General features: G+C 37.5%; 1 protein-coding gene across 2 annotated transcripts in view; it reads right to left on the reverse strand.

Annotated features, from left to right (window-relative positions):
* Positions 1-1,665: 1,665 nt before the first annotated feature.
* Positions 1,666-18,281, reverse strand: part of LOC150083167 (xaa-Pro aminopeptidase 1-like) — an 886,380-nt gene continuing 869,764 nt past the window's right edge. For both annotated transcript variants that reach the window (XM_090377885.1, XM_090377886.1), the window contains 2 exons: positions 9,544-9,642; positions 1,666-1,799 (listed from right to left, as the gene is read on the reverse strand). In XM_090377885.1, coding sequence (XP_090234011.1) covers positions 1,680-1,799; positions 9,544-9,642 — 219 coding nt within the window. In that variant the 3' untranslated portion in view covers positions 1,666-1,679. The remainder of the gene's footprint in view (positions 1,800-9,543; positions 9,643-18,281) is intronic.

The raw sequence follows: 18,281 nt of genomic DNA on the forward strand, positions 1-18,281 counted from the left end.
TGGCTTATGTTACCCATTTATGGACACTAATTCAATGGAAAGGTTCGGTGAAACCCAAGTAGTTGCTCTTGACATCTCAAAGGCTTTCGATCTGTTTGGCATTAAGGTCTTCTAAAAAAGCTTCCATCTTATGGTTTGCCAACTGTTTTTAATAATTGGTTATCCAGTTTTCTCTCTGATTGCTGACTGAGGGTGATGGTAGATGGCTCTCTGTCGTCTTCTCCACTAATGCCGGTGTCCCCCAAGGTTCAGTTCTTTTCCTCTTGTATATTAATGACCTTCTTCCATCCTATCCATAGTTTTGCCGATGATAGCACATTGCATTCCACTTCCCATTTTGAGAAACCCTGTCCTGCTCAATCAGCTTCAACTTCTCGAAAATATGCTACGGATTCTTTAAATGCCGATCTTCAGGTAATTCTCCAGTGGGGCAAAGACAACTTAGTTGATTTCAACCCTTCTAAAACTCAGTCTTGTCTTAGATCTCGCAAAAAGGATTCTTCTACTCCTATGCTTATCTTTAGTGACACTCCAATTTCTAGGCAAAATGATATATCTCTTTTGGGGATTACCCTGACTTCTAATCTCTCTTGGCACAAGCACATTACAAATATTGCTTCTTCTGCATCTAAAAAACTTGGTTTTCTCTTTTGCTCTCGGCGTTACTTTTCTTCCAAACAGCTTCTCACTCTGTATAAATCGCAAATCCGCCCTGCAATGGAATATTGTTCCCACATCCGGGCTGGTGCCCCCAAAACCTCTCTCAGGCTTCTTGATTCCATTCAGAGGAAGGCAGTTAGGTTAATTAATGACTCATCTCTAACAGAGTCTCTCCACTCGCTTTCTCATAGACGTACTGTTTCTGCTGCATACCTCTTCTACAGATACTTCCATGGGCACTGTTCTTCTGAATTAGCTTCTATAATTCCTTCTCTCTCTTCCAAAACAGTCCGAACATGTGCCGCCACCAGCCAACATCCATTTACTGTCCAACTTCAAACTTACAGAACCAACATTTCATCTTCCTTGTTTATTCATTCAACTGCCGTTTTCTGGAACAACCTTCCTTCATACGTATTTCCTGAAAATTACAGTCTACAGAAGTTCAACTCCAATGTCAACAAATATCTTCTTTTGTCTTCCCAACCTCCAACCCAAGCACGGTACTAAGTACTATAGGTTCTAACACCTCTCGTGTTTGGGGTTTACATAAAAAAAAAAAAAAAACGCACTACTTTCACTATAATTACATGATATTTTTAAGTGTTATTTTCTCTAATATTTGGGGATCCTCCATCCTAGATTTCCCCCCCCCCCCCCACAATGCACACTTTGCAGGTTCTTTCACTATGCTACTTCTTATTATATAATAAAATTTTGTGCATAACAGCAATATTAATACTACTATTTGTGGATCATTATGGAATGCATTACTCTCAAATTGAAAATTCAACCAATCTTGCTTGGATTGATCTTCCAAAATGTGCTTGTAATAAACAATAAAAGTAATCCAGTTCAGTTCAGAAAAACTATTTATTTTTATATCCATAAGGATATCCATCATATGAAATATAATAGAAAAAAAAAAAAAAAAGGAAAGAATACATATTTTGAGTTTTTATTTAAGTTTTCTTTTGGACAAAAATTTCATTAAAACCTGTGAAAATGATACTGGAATCTCATCCTAAAGGTTGTGTTTCTTTTAATAGCCACTGAAGAGCTGAAATCTTGCCTTCATCTTTTAATACCTTTCCTATTATATCTCTGCATTGCTGATGATAAGTATCCAGCCAGTCAATCTAATATCAATGAAAAGAAAGTGGCTATAGCATGTCCATGAATCCACAATATGTTCACAAAATTGATAATCTGTACTAGTAAATCAATGAAGTAACTTTAATATTAACCCGAGAGTAACATGCCTCTGATTATGATGATGGCATTCAATGGTAAAATGTGACAATTATCAATCATGCTTTTACCAAATGTCAAATTAGGGATTGGCACTCTAAAGAAAAATTCCACCTACATGAAAAACAACTGAGCACCAAAAAGCAGTAGGATGTCACAACAGCTGAAATTTTTCTATTCTAATTAATTTACACACCGATAAAGCATTTAGTGTGGTTAATGAAGATATCTGATGTTTCTAGTGAGAATTTAATAGCATTTTGATAATGTTTTGATAATATAACACACAGAGTTTCAAATCCTTAGATTAAACCTATTTAATTTGATACTAAATTTGTGGTGAAGAGGGAAATTAAAACTTAAATGAACTACAAATGATTCCCATTAAAGAAAACATACCCACTAGAATCTTAAAACAAAAAGACAGCCAGATGAATAGACTACATAGCTGCCAACTTCTGACTTTCAAAAAAGCTGGAATTCCTCCTGCTTATAGTAACCTCTGTAAGCAGGAGAAAAACATATTTTGGAAAGAGCAGGGATGTTTTTTTAAAGTGCACATACAGACATTTTAAATTATTTACAGACATTGTTAAATTGATTATATATAGACATTGTTAAATTGATTCATGTCACCTTCCAGATGCAACCTGGGATAGCAGTGACCTTTGAAATCATAAAAGATAGATATGAGAAAAGCTCTATTATTATTATTATTATTATTGGTTTCTCTTGTTTATTTTGGTTCAATATTTTTAAATGGATTTAGGAAATCATAATTAATAGATTATCATTTCCAGTTCAGTAAAAAAGCTAAAAATTAATTTTTTATAATTAAAACAAAAAGGGGTATCACACAGTAGAAACTCTTTCTGTTTTGCCACATGACGTGTTTGTTAAATGTGTACCATATCAGTGTCATTGTTAAATTGATGACACGAGTGATAAAAGGTTAAAAGAAACAAGCAAATTTTAAGCCAGCAGAAAGGAACACTAACAGACTACCTGCATGAGTGAGGATAACATGCCTAGAATTATAGCATGTTGGCCTTTTAGGATTGTTTTCACCAGAAGTTTACAATTCAGAAGGTTTTTTTATTTTTTGCTTTTGCACTAATATGATCACTGCTACCTGTGGCAGGCGCCTCCGTAGCCAGGTGGGAAGGAGCAGTGCGTAGCACATGCTTCTTGATTAGACCGGGGTTCGAGCCCGTCACCACCAAATACGGAGGATGCGGAAAGGTCATTCAGGGAATGACCACCGCATATCCCGGAGCAATATGGCCTTAGTTGCTAATGCTCCTAAAAACCAAATAACAAACAAACAAGCTACCTGTGGCAATCGAAAATGATCCATTTTGCAGACCCCACCTCTTCTTTTTTCCCATCCATGCAATTTCACTAACAATGCCTGTTGTTTCATTCTTCCACAACTGTGTTTTTTTACTATTTCACTTAATGGGAAACATATTTCTAAATAACATACCTGCATGACTAGCATTCTAAATAACATGCCTACATGACCAGCACAACTCACAGGAAGATTATGTTCAATGAAAAAAGATACAAAAAAAAACAAAAAAACATTCAACATGTATGACATCAGTGTCACTAATCTATTTTTACATTCCCTTATATGCACTGCACACTGTTCTTATGCTTTTATATTTGCATACCTGATTATATCATGTTTTACACAATGGAAATCTGTTACCTTTCTCAGAAATTTTATGTCATATTTCTTTAGAATAAGGGTACTCTTACTGAATAAGACTTAATTACACAAGTATGATGAAATGGCCATATCCTTTTACATAGTATTCCTCAGAAGATAAGAAATTAAATTTTTTAAATATACCAATTTTAATGTATTTTATTACCTTTTTGCAAAAATAAAAAGATTGATAAAAAAACAGACAGAGAAACTCTTTGTAACCAATCATAGTATGATGGCAAGAGTCTGAAGCTTATGAGACTAAAACAGTGGTAGCTTCAACTCATTTGAGGGATCTACCACTGCTAATGGATGAGAGATAAAATGGAAAAATAGTTAAAATGAAATTAAAAGAAATTCATAATATTCTCTAGTGCTGCAAGTATACATCAAGTAAATCAGCTTTTATTTAATTCCATTTTATTACGAGAGATTAAAATGCAATTATAAAATAACTTCTGGAGTTTGGGACCTTATATCCCTGAAAGTGAAAGAGTTGATAATCTGAAATATTATGTTATTATAAGGGTTACCATTTTGCTACCAATAAATCAGAGGAGAAAATGGATTCAACAAAAAGAATACAAAAAATAATGATGATATACCATTCTCTATATCTGGGGGAATTAAACAACAAAAATATTAATTCAATTATTAATTAATTGATTTTATTTATTGTTGTTTTCCATATTTATTAATGATATTGATGAAGGTATATCAGGCTTAATGTCTAAGTCTGCAGATGATAAAAATGCTGGCAGGGTGGTTAATGGTGGTAATCAGGGTAAGCTACTAGAACAAGATCTAAAAAATTAGTCAGATGGGCTGAGAAATGGCAGTTGAAGTTTAACAACAATAATTAACATTTACTGCTACCCATATGCAAGTACTGAATATGGATAGCAGTAATCCCAGATTAACATACAAACTGTGGGTAGTGAAAAATGAAAAAAATCTAGGGGATAATTGTGCAGTCAGATATAAAATTCTATAAGCAGTGCAGATGGGCTTCTATGGTTTGAGATTTTTTTTAATGCAGAGTAATTTGTCATTGGCCTGACTCTGCCAGATGTGTTGCCATTGTTCAAGACATTGTTTCTTTATAATGTACTTATAGTCAGATACAGGTGTAGTAAAGGCGTAGGCTATAGGATCAGAAGCAGTTTTGGCAGCTAGGTTGGCCTGTTCATTTCCAGAAATTCCAGGATGACCAGGTATCCAACATAAGAGAACTTGTTGTTTCTTCTGGTTTAATTTAGTCAAAGTATTCCAGATCTGCCTGAGTAGGGATTTATCATTAATGGAGTCTGTATATATAACACTGCAATATATTTTTTGAGAATGCATAATTTAAGGTTGTTGTACTTGGATTTTTCTGGTGCAATGGCTACTTGGGCCATATTGCACTTATCAGTGCAGTAATACTATTTACGTTGGCATCTATGGATGAAGTTGGAAATGGTCATATAAACCTATTTGTTTCAGAAAGAGAAAAATTCTGTAAGGTTTGATTGTTTGCCTATGATATGGCCAAGTGACAATTCCTGTAAGTTGGAAACAGATGTGAATGAAATTAGATGGGAGTTACAAGGCACATTCAACAAGTATATGTTTTACTGTGAGTGGTCTGTGGCAGTGCATACACTGTGGTGGTCATTACCTGATAATAGGAACAGATGAGTGTGGCCTATTCGGGCTCCAGCCAGGACTACCTCCTCTTGTCTGTACGGAAGCTGGAAGCCCATAATTGTGGAACAGGTTTAATTTCAAGGAGTCTATTATGTATATGTGTTTGCCACTGACATGTCCATTGACCTTTACAGATATTTTGTATATGCATTTTGTAATCATTGATAGGGACAAGAAAATTCATTGGGGCTGTGCTGGATGGATGCTTGGCAGCGTCATCCGCAATTTCATTTCCTGGTATTCCAGTATGGCCTGGAATCCAGCGAAAGACAACTTTTGCCGATGCTCTCTGAGACAAATCAACTTTGTTCTGATGAGCTTTAGTAATGGATGAGTAGGTGGGGAAATGTGTTGCATGACTAATAAGGCACTTTTCGAGTCTGTGTATATAATGCTCTTTTGGATTGAGAGATGGAAAATATTTTCCAAAGCAAGCTTTATGGCATATAATTCAGCGGTGTAACTACTGCATTCTGTTGGAAGCGATACAGAAATGGTAGTATCATGGAGTACCATTGCTGCACCTATTCCACGCTCCGACTTCAATCCATCAATATATATTTTAGCGAAGTCAGGATAGCATTGTGTACGAGCAACGTGTAACTGTTGGATGTGAATGTCAGTTAAGGAGTGTTTTCCCCATTGATAGAAATAATCGTCACAAGATGGCATGATGACAGGCCATGGAGGGTTGGGATCTTGTAGGATTTTATTGAAGTGTGCATTCCAATTTTCTGCTAATTCCATTAACCTAATACCTGCAGGCCGAATTGCCTGTGGTTTGTTTCTATAAAAGGTTGTGAACTGTGGATCATTAAATATTGACCAATTAGGATGGGTCAACTGGCTTTGGATCTTAGTTGCGTAGCTTAGTAATAATATCTTTCTTCTGATATTTAGAGCAGCTTCATAGGCTTCAGCATACAGGCTTTGCATTGGAGATGTTGCACTGAAGATGTTCTGAATGTTCCTAAAGCTGTTCTTAAGGCTGAGTGTTGAATAGGATTGAGGCAAGATAAAACACTCTCCCTAGCAGAATTGTAGACAGGCATACTGTAGTCCAGGTGTGATCTGATTATGGATCTATATAAGTGAAGCAAGCTGTAACGATCTGCTCCCCAGGTTGTTGTTGTTGATAAGATTCTGAGTATGTTCATCTTTTTTTGACAAGCAATCCGGAGATGTTCAAAGAGTATGGTTATCTAAGTAGAGTTCAGGATCAGAATGTATTTTACATATGGTACAGAAGTGAATGGGTAGATTTCTGACTGGATAGCCTGCAACCGTTTTATGACATCCAAATCTGGATGCAATTTATTGATATTTGAATTTGTCTCTCAATATAGTTCATGTTTTGAGAGTGACAGGAAATTGTGAGGTCATTGGCTTAAAGGTATGTCTCCACTGTTTTCGAAAAGAGTTCAGTTATATGATTCATTCTAATTGTGAACAGAATAGCACTAAGAATAGCACTAGACCCTTATGGGATTCCTTCTTCTTGAAAAAAGTTTTTAGACAGAGTTCCCCTATAATGAACTTGGAAGATTCTTTGTTGTTAGAAATTTTGGATGAAATATGGCAAATTGCCTCTCAGGCCAAGAGAATGTAGATCCTTCAAGATGCCATATGGTGACAAAGGGTTTCTCAACGTCCAGACAGATCATGACAAGATGTTCCTTTTTGATGAAAGCATTTCTGATGTTTGTTTCAGCTTTAATCATGAAGTCTAATGATCGATTTTTCTGGAATCCAAATTGGTTGTTTTTAATCAAGTTTTGAAACTCTAGATACAAAGTTAGATGACGACGGATTATTTTTTCAAGGGTCATTTTTTTTTGCTCAGACAGCTTGTAAGAGAAATTGGTCTGTAGTTGTGAGGAGCAGAATGGTTTTTACCAGATGCCAGGAGTTTGGGAATGTATGTTCAGTAAAGATTCTATTGAAAGAGATCAGTAGTGAAGACAGTGATTTTTGATCTAACTTTCATAGCATTATATAAAATATCAGGGCCAGCTGCACTGTTCCTTGAGTTGGTAAGAGCCTGCTGCAATTCTAACATGGTGAATGGTTTATTATAAGGTAATGCACAGCTGTCAGTGAAATTCAGTTTGGATTTCTTGGTTACATGTTTAATTTTTTGAAATGATTGGTCGTAAGCGGTTGAGGAGGACAACTAAGAAAATATGATTGCTAGTGCATTGCGATTTCTATAGGAGTAGAGATTTCCTGCCCATTCCAGTTAAGTAGTGGAGTAGATATTGGAGGAAATTTACCATTTAACAGTTTTATTTTTCTCCAGATCAGTCTGATATCTGTATTTTTATTTACTGAAGAAGCAAATTTAACCCAAGATTCTTTCTTTGTCTGATATAATGGGCTTTTGCTCTAAGTCGCTTATAATTAATAAAATTGGAAGTAGTTGAATGTTTAAGGAATAGATTCCATGCTATGTTTTTCTCTTTTTTTGTGTTGTTACAATCTTTGTTCCACCAGTAATTTAATTTTTGCCTTATCCTGACTTGGTATTGTTGAATGGCAGCAGTTGCAGCTGCTAGCATTTGATTTGTTGTGTTCAGTAACATGGTTGATGGAAGAGGACTTGATGATATGGATGTCGAATGTCTCAAGCTTGCTGTATTTTATCCAGTCAGCTTTGGGAAATTTCCATTTTACTAGATTATCTGTTGTTAAGGAACAGGAAGTTTGAATTTTACATATTGAATAGTGGTCACTGTTGTGAGAATTGTTAACTGATTGACCCAATCAATACTCGGGTAGAGTACTGTGGAACAAATGGAAAGGTCTATTGCAGAAGTTTTTCTGGTAGGAAAATTATTCATTTTCCTACCAGAAAATTTAATCTGGTAGGAAAATTATTCATTAAACTAATAATAATTAATAAATTAAATTAAATGAATAATAAAATAATGTTAAATCCTGTCTATCAATCAGCATTTCAATAATCTTTCCATGCCTGTCTAAGCTAGAGGAACCCCATAATGGGTTCCTCTAGCTTAGACAGAAGGGAGGTGGTAGTGGCAGGACAAGATCTTCGATTTCCTGAATAGTATATGTACAATTAGGTGGAAGATAAATTGAGACCAAAGTAACAACGATACCAATTACAAATATGTGCAGCAACGGCTTCTAAAGAGGTTTGCAATGGTATCTGTTTGCTTTTTATGAGTGGATTTTTTGTATCGGTCCAGTTTCCTGCTCATTCTGCTTTGTCTGTGCAGGAATTTTTGGCCAAAATCCATATGACTGTTGTCCCGCACTCTCTGTCCTTTCCAGATAGCATTGTGTGACTGTTTTCTTTTGCCAAAACTAGTCTATACTAAAGGGGAGGAATTTTGGCAACAATATCATAATCTAAGAACTGCAAATTGTACTTATAAAGACAGAACTTCCAAAAGATGCTTCTCCAAAATGAAATAAATACAAACAAAGCATACAATGTAGATACTTTTATCACACCTTATATCAATGTGATTTTTTTATTTATTGGCTTTTTATGGTTAAAGACCACATCCAGTTGCCCTTGAATAAGATAGCAATGATCATCAAAATGTCAGAATAAAACAATATTCTTCTCAAACTGGAAGAGTTTCTAATCAGTAGGGTAATACTAGTACAACTTGTAACAATAGCATCATAATATATGTGATGAAGTAACCTACAGGAAGAACTCTCTTCAAAATTATATGTTCCTACATTATGCATGGCAGGTCATACTGTACAATTTTAGAAAGTGTTTCTTTCTTTTTTTTTTTTTTTTTATAAACATGAATTTTCCTTATGGGAAAATTACTTCAGATGTCCATTCATCTGTTTTTTATATAAAAGAAATCCATTAGAGTAGAACATAAATCTAGTGACATCAATAAGTATATCATAACAGTTTGCTTAACCCTTCCTAGATTTTTGAAACCTAATACTATATGGCTTCTCTTGGTAGCAAAGTGAACAATACTTTAGTGTTGTGCACTTTAGTATCAACCACTGTAGAAAGATTCTACGGTAAAGAAAAATAATGTTACCACTTTAACATATTGCTAACACAGAAATTTCCTAAGCATTTTTGAGCCTCTTTAATTAAAACAATAAATAAATAATAAATAAATTGTTCAAGAAATCGATATAAAATATGGCACATTAGAAACAATAAAAACTCTGGAAAAATCATGTTAATCAAAAAAAATTTGAAACTACATGTACTAATGAATTACCTCTTCTGATGTTAACATAAATGGATCCAGCATCTTACTCTGGATTGGAACCAAAGTAATTGTTTCAAATGTTAGGTAACCACGACCTTTAAAGTTATACTAGGGAATGAAAATATAAAAGTAAAGAAAATATTATATCTATTAATAATAACAGTTTACTGTAGTTTCAGAGCATTAAACATTCAGCTTATAAAATTTATATATCCAGTAATTACTTCTAATGTAATACAATGCCAAATGCATTGAATGGAGGAAAGTAATTTGAATTTTTTTTTACTCTTAAATTTTACTATTGTTGTTTAAGTTACAGTTTTGACTTTGCCGATTATGTAGACTGGCAAATACTTCATATGTTATATCTTAAACACACAACCATTACTAGTAGGAATTTTTGTAGAATTTTCATGATATTGTAGGTTTTTTTTTTTTTTTTTGCAAGTGTCTGTGGAATTGTAATTAATAAACACTAAGTGATCACTGAATTATGACCACCTGCCTAATACCATGTTGGGCCACTGTTCGCATGGATAACAGCCACTATTTGCCTAGGAATTGACCCCATTAGATGTCTGAAGACATCTGTAGTGACCTGCAAGGCATTCCGCAGTTTTGGAATAGATGACAGCTTGTTCATACACTTCACTTCTCTTTCCAAAACATCCCATTAGGTGTTCAACTGAATTGAGGTCAGGAGAATTTGGAGACCAATCAAGGTGGGCAATATCTTCACTGTGTTCCTCGAACGACTCGTGCATAGTGCGGACCCAAACACATGATGCATTACTGTCTTGGAGGATCCCATTTCTTTCCAGGAAAAAAACGTAACATGGTAGGGGGTGCACATGGTCTTCTAACAGCTGCCGGCAGACCTTGCCAAATCAAAATCAGGCAAAGGAACATGTCCCACTCCTGAAATGTTTCAAATGCCTATGATTTGGGCACACTATTGACATATTCATCCAAACAACCACTACGTGCAGGCACTGTGTCCAAAAGGGTCATGAATTCAAAGGGTGCCAAAACTGTTCACAGGATCTGTGTGCTCCAACTGTAAATTGGCCAAGCTGAAAAGCACACACTCAGAGACACACCATGTCCTGGGTACCTAAAAACAAAATGATTTATCCAGCAGAAGACAAATTATGGATAGACACCAAAATCAGAAAATCAAACCAACGATCAAATTTTGCAAATTAATGCACAACATTCCGGAGGTGTAGCCAATCAAATCAGGATAATCACGACTGAGAAGGACATTGACATTCTCTTATTGCAAAAACCTAATACTCCTCCAAGACCCAATCTATCCCACAAGCTTCAGGGTGATTGAATTGTTCAGGCAAATTTCCCTGGGCTGCAGTTGTTGTCCTAAACTCCCAGATCACAGTCACTAAAATAACTTTTTATTATTATTAGCCATATAGTGCAAGGAAGCCTGAGGCTTATGCTGCACCAGCCAAAAAAAATTTCTGAATTACCCCGAGAGAGAGTCAGAAGTAGAAGGGATTCACCAAGAACGAGAAGAATGATGATATCCAGCTCAGGACCCTGGGTATGCCAAGCCAATACTCGACAGATGTGAGCCCCTGGGGTTAAATTTCCCTGTGCTCTTGCTGTCCTTGCTCAAATCTCTACATGGGTTGGCTCACTCCACCTCGTCTCTCTGTATGCAAGGCTGTTTGAAGACATCACTGCCACCATTCAGTACCTTTAATAGCTTTAAGACTTCTTGCATACAACCACCACCCTGGATATACTCAATAAACCTAGCCATCTCCTAAAGTAGTAATGGCATGTGATGCAATAAAGCAAGTGTATGAGCTTATGCAGCATCAGCCAAAAAAAAAAAAAAATCACACCATTCCCTCCAAATGCCTGTCCAGTTCATCCTTAAATTTATATAACCTATCAACTTTCACAACGACAGATGGAAGTTTGTTCCAGCAATTAACCACCCACTGGCTAAAGGCAAATTTCCGCACATCTATTCTACATCTGTCTTTTCTTAATTTAAATTTATGCCCCCTAAGGTTTGTAATCTGAACAAGTGGAAGGATCCAATCAGAATTCAGCGTGCTCAACCCATTCAAGGCCTTATACACCTCAATCAGATCACCACGCAGGTGCCTAGTCTCCAGCCACTAAAGTCTCTTGGTAAGATGATACAACCTTTGTATCATCTGCAAACTTCGACACTAAGCCTGATATATCTTCATCAATATCATTGATAAATATACAAAACAACAGTGGACCCAACACCAAACCCTGTGGGACTCCACTAATAACATTAGTCCACAAAGAGCAGCACCCATTGATTACCACCCTCTGTCTTCTCCCACTCAACCATCCTTTTATCCATTGTAGCAACTTACCCTTAATACCATTCTGCTCCAATTTGTACAATAGTCTTCCATGTGCAACAGTGTCAAAAGCTTTCCTGAAATCCAAATATAAGATATCAAAATTATTTTTTGCATCCAGTTCCTTTGTAACCACATCATAATATCCTATCAAATTTGTCAGACAAGACTTTCCCTTAACAAACCCATGCTGTGTCTGAATTATTGCTGCAGTCTTGTCTAGATGATCCTGCAATGCATCTTTAACCATGCTGCAGTCTTGTCTAGATGATCCTGCAATGCATCTTTAACCAGTGACTCCATTATTTTACCTGGAACAGAAGCTAAAGTAACTGGTCTGTAATTACTCGTGTCACCCTTCGATCCCCCTTTGTGAATTGGGGATACATTTGCACATCTCCAGTCCGTGGGGACCTCCCCACGGACTGGAGATGTGCAAATGTATCCCCCTGAGCTCAAGGATGCTCTCATAATTATGGTTAAGGGTTTGCTTAGTTGCTTTGCCGCCTCCTTTAATATAACTGGATAGATCCCATCCACCCTAGGTGCCTTTCTTATGTTTAACTTCAACAATTTCTCCTCCACTTTGCTCTCAGTTATTACAATATCAGTAAGCGCCCTGCTACAATTTGATAACCTTCTGCCATTTTCAAACCTTAATAACTCCTGATGTGTGAATGTAGATGCAAAATATTCATTCAGTTTGTTTGCTATCTGAGCAGGATCATTAACAGTCGAACCATCGATATCAAGTGGACCAATCAAATTCATCCCCTTCCTTTTAGAGTTTATATAAGTAAAGAAACCCTTGCTGTTTTTCTTAGCATCCTTTGCCAAAGATTTCTCGTAATCTGCCTTCGCCTGTATAACCTCCTTTGGGACCTGATTACAGACTAGCTTATATCTGCCATAGGCTTCTGAGTCGCTTGATAATTTATATGCATCCCATGCATTTTTCTTCTCTGTCACGAGTCTCATTAGTTCATTTGATAACCATTTAGGCCTAAACCTTGAACAATATTTCTTAATAGGAATGAAACTTTTAGTAGCTTCCACGATTAATTGCTTGAATGCTTCCCACTTAGAATTTACTGTTGGTAACATCGTCAGTTGATCCCACTGTACAGAATTTAAAAACTGTCTGAGACCACTGTACTCACCTTTACGGAAGCAAAAACCCTTCCCTTTACCCCTGATGGTAATTATACCTTTAAGTAATTCCCACATCAGTACACTGTGATCACTGACACCTAGTGTTTCCTTTATCTGCAAATTCTTAATACACGAATGATCACTGCTGATAACCAGATCAAGAGTATTACCCTCTCTGGTTGCCTCTCGAACATGCTGCTGCAGAAAACAATCAACCAATAAATTCACAAAAGTCTGACTAGTGTGTGAGCATTAGCATTTAGCATCAGCATTAGTAGAGGCATTTGATGCAAGAAAGCAAGCTTATGCAGCATCAGCCAAAAAAAAAAAAAAAATAAATAAATAAATAAAAAAATTAAAAATAAAAATAAATAAATAAAAAATAACCACTTCCACTTCACCCCTCTGTTCGTTCAAAATACCTGTCCAGCTGAGCCTTAAACCTATTTAGGCTATCAACTTCCACGACAAGGGATGGAAGTCTATTCCACCAACCAACCACCCGCTGGCTAAAGGCAAATTTCCTCACATCTACCCTACATCTGTCTTTCCTCAATTTGAATTTATGCCCTCTCAGGTGATTATTCTGAGGAAGAGAAAGAATCCCATCGGCATTGGGCATGCTCAAACCATTCAAGGCTTTATACACCTCTATCAGATCACCTCGCTGGTGCCTAGTCTCCAGACACTGTAATTTGCAAAACTTAAGCCTTTCTTTGTAAGAGCACCCCTTTGTTCCATTCACTAATCTTGTTGCCCTTCTCTGTACTCGTTCCAGCATCTCTACATCCTTCTTGAAATGAGGCCTCCAGACCTGTATACAGTACTCTAGGTGTGGTCTGACCATTGCCTTATACAATGGAATAATCGCCTCCCTATCCCTGCTAGAAAAATTCCTATATATCGTCGACAATACACCATGAGCTACTCTTGCAGCCCGTCTGCACTGCTCAGAAAACTTCATATCTGCCTGCACAACCACCCCCAGGTCCCTTTCATTCTCTACCACTGTCAGTGTAGTACCACAGAGTTGATACGTTGCTCTGGGGTTGCTGTTTCCCATATGTAGTACTTTACATTTGTCAATGTTAAACTTCATTTGCCACCTCTCAGCCCATCTGCTCAACCTTTCCAGATCCTGTTGCAGTAGTATAGTGCCAGTAGTGTCCTTGACAACCCTGCCTACCTTCATATCGTCTGCAAACTTGGACATTAAGCTTGATATACCATCATCAATATCATTTATAAATACAGAAAATAATAATGGACCCAATACTGAACCCTGAGGGACTCCACTAATAACATCAGTCCACGATGAGCAGTGTCCATTGATTACTACTCTCTGTCTTCTCCCCCTCAACCACCCCTTTATCCATAGCAGCAATTTGCCTCCAATGCCATACTGCTCCAATTTGTGCAACAGTCTTCCATGTGCAACAGTATAAAAAGCCTTTCTAAGATCCAAGTATATAATATCAAAGTTATTCCCTGCATCCAGTTGTTTTGTGACTGCATCATAGTATCCAATCAAATTGGTCAGGCAAGACTTCCCCTTAACAAAACCATGCTGTGTCTGAGCTATAACTGAAGTCTTGAGTGACCAACCCACAAGTTCCAGTCAATATCTGGGAAGTTAAAATCCCCCATTATAAGACATTCTGATTTACTAGCCCACTCTGTACAATTCATTATTCATTGTACTCATTCGAGTCATTAGGCCTATAACACACTCCCACTCTTATTTTTGCTTTCGCAGTGCTTATGTCACACCAAACTGACTCAACAGTGCACTGTTCATCTATATCAACTGGATGCACTTCTTTTGGTTTTATGTTTTTCTTAATTAACAGCATGACAACTCCTCCCTTCCTATCCTGTCTATCCTTTAGTTTAGACAGTAGTACACTTTGGGAGAGTACTATAGATGTAACGCTTGCTTCGAGATCAATCTCCCATCACTTTCTTTCAATTCTGGCAAGTCCAAGAGGCCTGGTGACCTCTGACCACAGGGCCGTTACCTTTTTGCTTTGCCAGTCGGTGGACCCAGGAACTACAGGGTTCCACGACATCGTCCATTGCAACCTGAAGTATGCCAATTGGGACCTTTTAGTCTTAGCAGCTTCCTGATGACAGTGTTAGGTTTCTTGCTTCTGTCCCGGCCTCTGACCAGCTAGATAATTTGATGAAGGTCAACTGCGCCTGCGACCAAGCTATAAGAGGAAACCCCATCCCAGAGCTGTTCAGTGGTGTTGTCCAGGATTGGACCATCTCCACAGGGCTGTTCGCTTCTCCCGGAAAGACTTCTAATGTGCCAGGGCCTCTATGCCCCAGCCCAAGATTGATGTTTTTAGAGAAGTATATAGGATCCCGAGAAACTGATACACCAACCTTATTAGAACTAAGAAGAACGAATCTTGGTGCATCTCCAGAGAGGAAATTGCTCAATCAATGATCACCCCCACAGGCACTATGACTTGCTTCTGGAATCCCATGGTCAACTATGTCTTGGAATGCCTTTCCCCTGAGGATACACAGTCTTCTTTTCTTCAGCGCATCAAATAGAAATGTGCACCTAAAATCAGAACTACTGCAACTCACTAACTGAACAACTGTTTACCTGAGAAGAGCTCTTCATTGCCTTAGCAAAAATGAAGGACAGAAGGTGCCCCGAGCCTGATCTAGTTGAGGTAGAGGTCCTGAAGAAACTGGCAGAAATCCGTCAAAACACTACGCTCTCCTTGTTCAATACGCACCTTACAGAAGACACAATCCCAGATGGCTGGAAGAATGCAAACATTAAACTGATACTCAAGAACTCTGAGGAACCACCCAACCTGCTTCGATCACATTGCCCTGCTTTCTTCTTTGGAAAAATCCTCAAGTGATTCCATATCCTTTACCTCTCAACCCACTATGAGATTCAAAACCTCAGCTCTGTCAGCCAATCTGGTTTCAAGGCTGGTTGCAGTACCACTGATGCAATCCATCATCTCATCCAAGCTGCCAATGCTACAGAGGAGAAATACTTCCTTGCCAATGCAGTTGATTTGACAGCCTCTGGTGGCTTTCTACACTCTGTTGCCTTTGGCATGCCAAACTTCCAGGGAAATCTTTTTTCCTGCTGTCTTAAGAGTTACTTAAATAACAGGTCCATCTCTGTCACCACAGTCTTCAAACAAACTACTTTCCCCATCACCAGAGGTTGCCTGCAGAGTTCGGTCCTTGGACTGTTCCTTTGGGCGGGTGTTCTGAATGAATTTCTCGCCATGGATCTTGGGCAGGTAGAGTGCTTAGCGTTTTCTGATAACCTTGTCCTCACCATTCCGGTTGGCACTAGATGTCACCTCCAAGACTGAGCTATCACTGCTATTGGCCTCCTCTCCAACTTGATTGAGGAATGCAAAATCTCCACAGCAGCAGACAAAACCAAGGCCATTTTGTTAAATGGAAAACTTGACATTAAGAGTCCCCCTGGTATAAAGATTGGCAGCACCACCATTCATTTAGTCACCAAGTAAAAATATCTTGGAATTATTATTGACAACAACTTCACTTTTACACCATACCTCCAATATCTTGGAACAAAGATTAAAATATATACTGCCTTAGTGAAAAGGATCATGTGCAATGACGGGGTCTACGTGATCGTTCCCTCACCGTGCTCTACAAGGTGGTTTTCTTGCATATCATTTGTTATGGGACAGATGCCTGGGCTTACAGAGCAACACTTGTCAGGAATTCAAAGAATCTACAATCAATACAATGTACCATGCTTCTCACCATCTCTAGGGTATGCTGTACTGTTAGTACTCTTGCCCTCAGGGTCTTGGTGGGTTTCCTTCTAATTTGATCTGAAGGTCATCTGAAACAGGTTATCCTATTATCTTAAGAAAAATATTCCAACTACTATCCTAAATTACAGAGTGAACTGGCAACTGAACCGAAAATTGAAAAAAGAAACATTTTAAATCACTTTTATCAGATCTGGCAAGGCCGTTGGGATTCTGCTCCTAAAGGTCTTGTCACAAAGAGATTCATTCCCCAAATAACTTTCACAAGTCCTAATCCCACCCCTCTGTTTGTCCCTTGTCTCTTTACATCTTTCATTCCCAATGGCCATGGCCAGTGGTGGGATTCAGCCGGTTCGCACCGGTTTGGCAGAACTGATACCTAATTTTTTGTTGAGTTCAGCAAACCGGTTGTTAAAATGGCACTTGTGATCAGGGTTCTCTCTAAGGTGGGTGCCTGGGCAGCCACCCAATGTGGAAATCACAAATTTACATTCCTTACTCTTTTTTAACATTCATCTATGCAACAGCGTATTCCAAGTGCCTGTAGTAATGTTCATTCCATCCATAGGTGAAAAAAATTAGACAGAACTATGCTTGTAATATTTATTTATTCATTTCATAAAACTCATTATATCTTTGATGAAACACTACATTTTTATTCCCTTGCATTTGTTACTTAAGTAAACAAACATATTTAACGTAAAGAGAAAAAGTGCCAAACAACCAGAGGGTGGCACACTGTCATTTGTTTCAGCTTTGTGCTATGCCCTAAATTCACACAGGATATTATGAGTGTGCTGGTGTTCCCTGATCAATAAAAACAATAGGATGCTAGGACACAATGAACCAATAGAAATATAGATTTCAAGGGTTATCTTATCGCCCATTTTGGAAGTCATGGAATAAGGATGCCATGTTGGAATCCTTATGCCAGTGTGCATGTGGTAATTAAGACGTTGTTATCACAACTTTCCCCCGTGACAAACAGGTTTGTCGTACACATTACAAATTATTCTATCGTATTTAATTCAGCAAGAAATTTTCGTTTAGTATCGATAAAATGAAGAAAATGTATGTTCTGACTGATGTTTATCAATGGCATAAGCACAGTGCTTTGTTTATAAAAGTTTATGATATGACCACACGTGGACAGAACAAGTAAAAATATTCAAATATATAGGCACATATCTGCTCCTGCTCTATAATATATTAAAATGAAACTTTTTTAAAATTTTTTGCAGTAGCCCTTAAAAGGATGAAAAGGCAACAGAGTTTGACAGATTTTTTCAATAAGAAACCAAAATCAGAATTTGTTGTATCAGAATTGGCCTTGGATGGTACAAAACAGTCACAAGCACAACCACTCCAACTTGAAGAAAGCCGCACGTCAATTATTGAAATAAAAAACGATAACAACTCCAAAATTGAAAATAAT

Source organism: Mastigoproctus giganteus, chromosome 7 (genome assembly GCF_048544385.1).
Source record: "Mastigoproctus giganteus isolate SK-2022 chromosome 7, ASM4854438v1, whole genome shotgun sequence".
NCBI classification, from domain to species: domain Eukaryota; kingdom Metazoa; phylum Arthropoda; class Arachnida; order Uropygi; family Thelyphonidae; genus Mastigoproctus; species Mastigoproctus giganteus.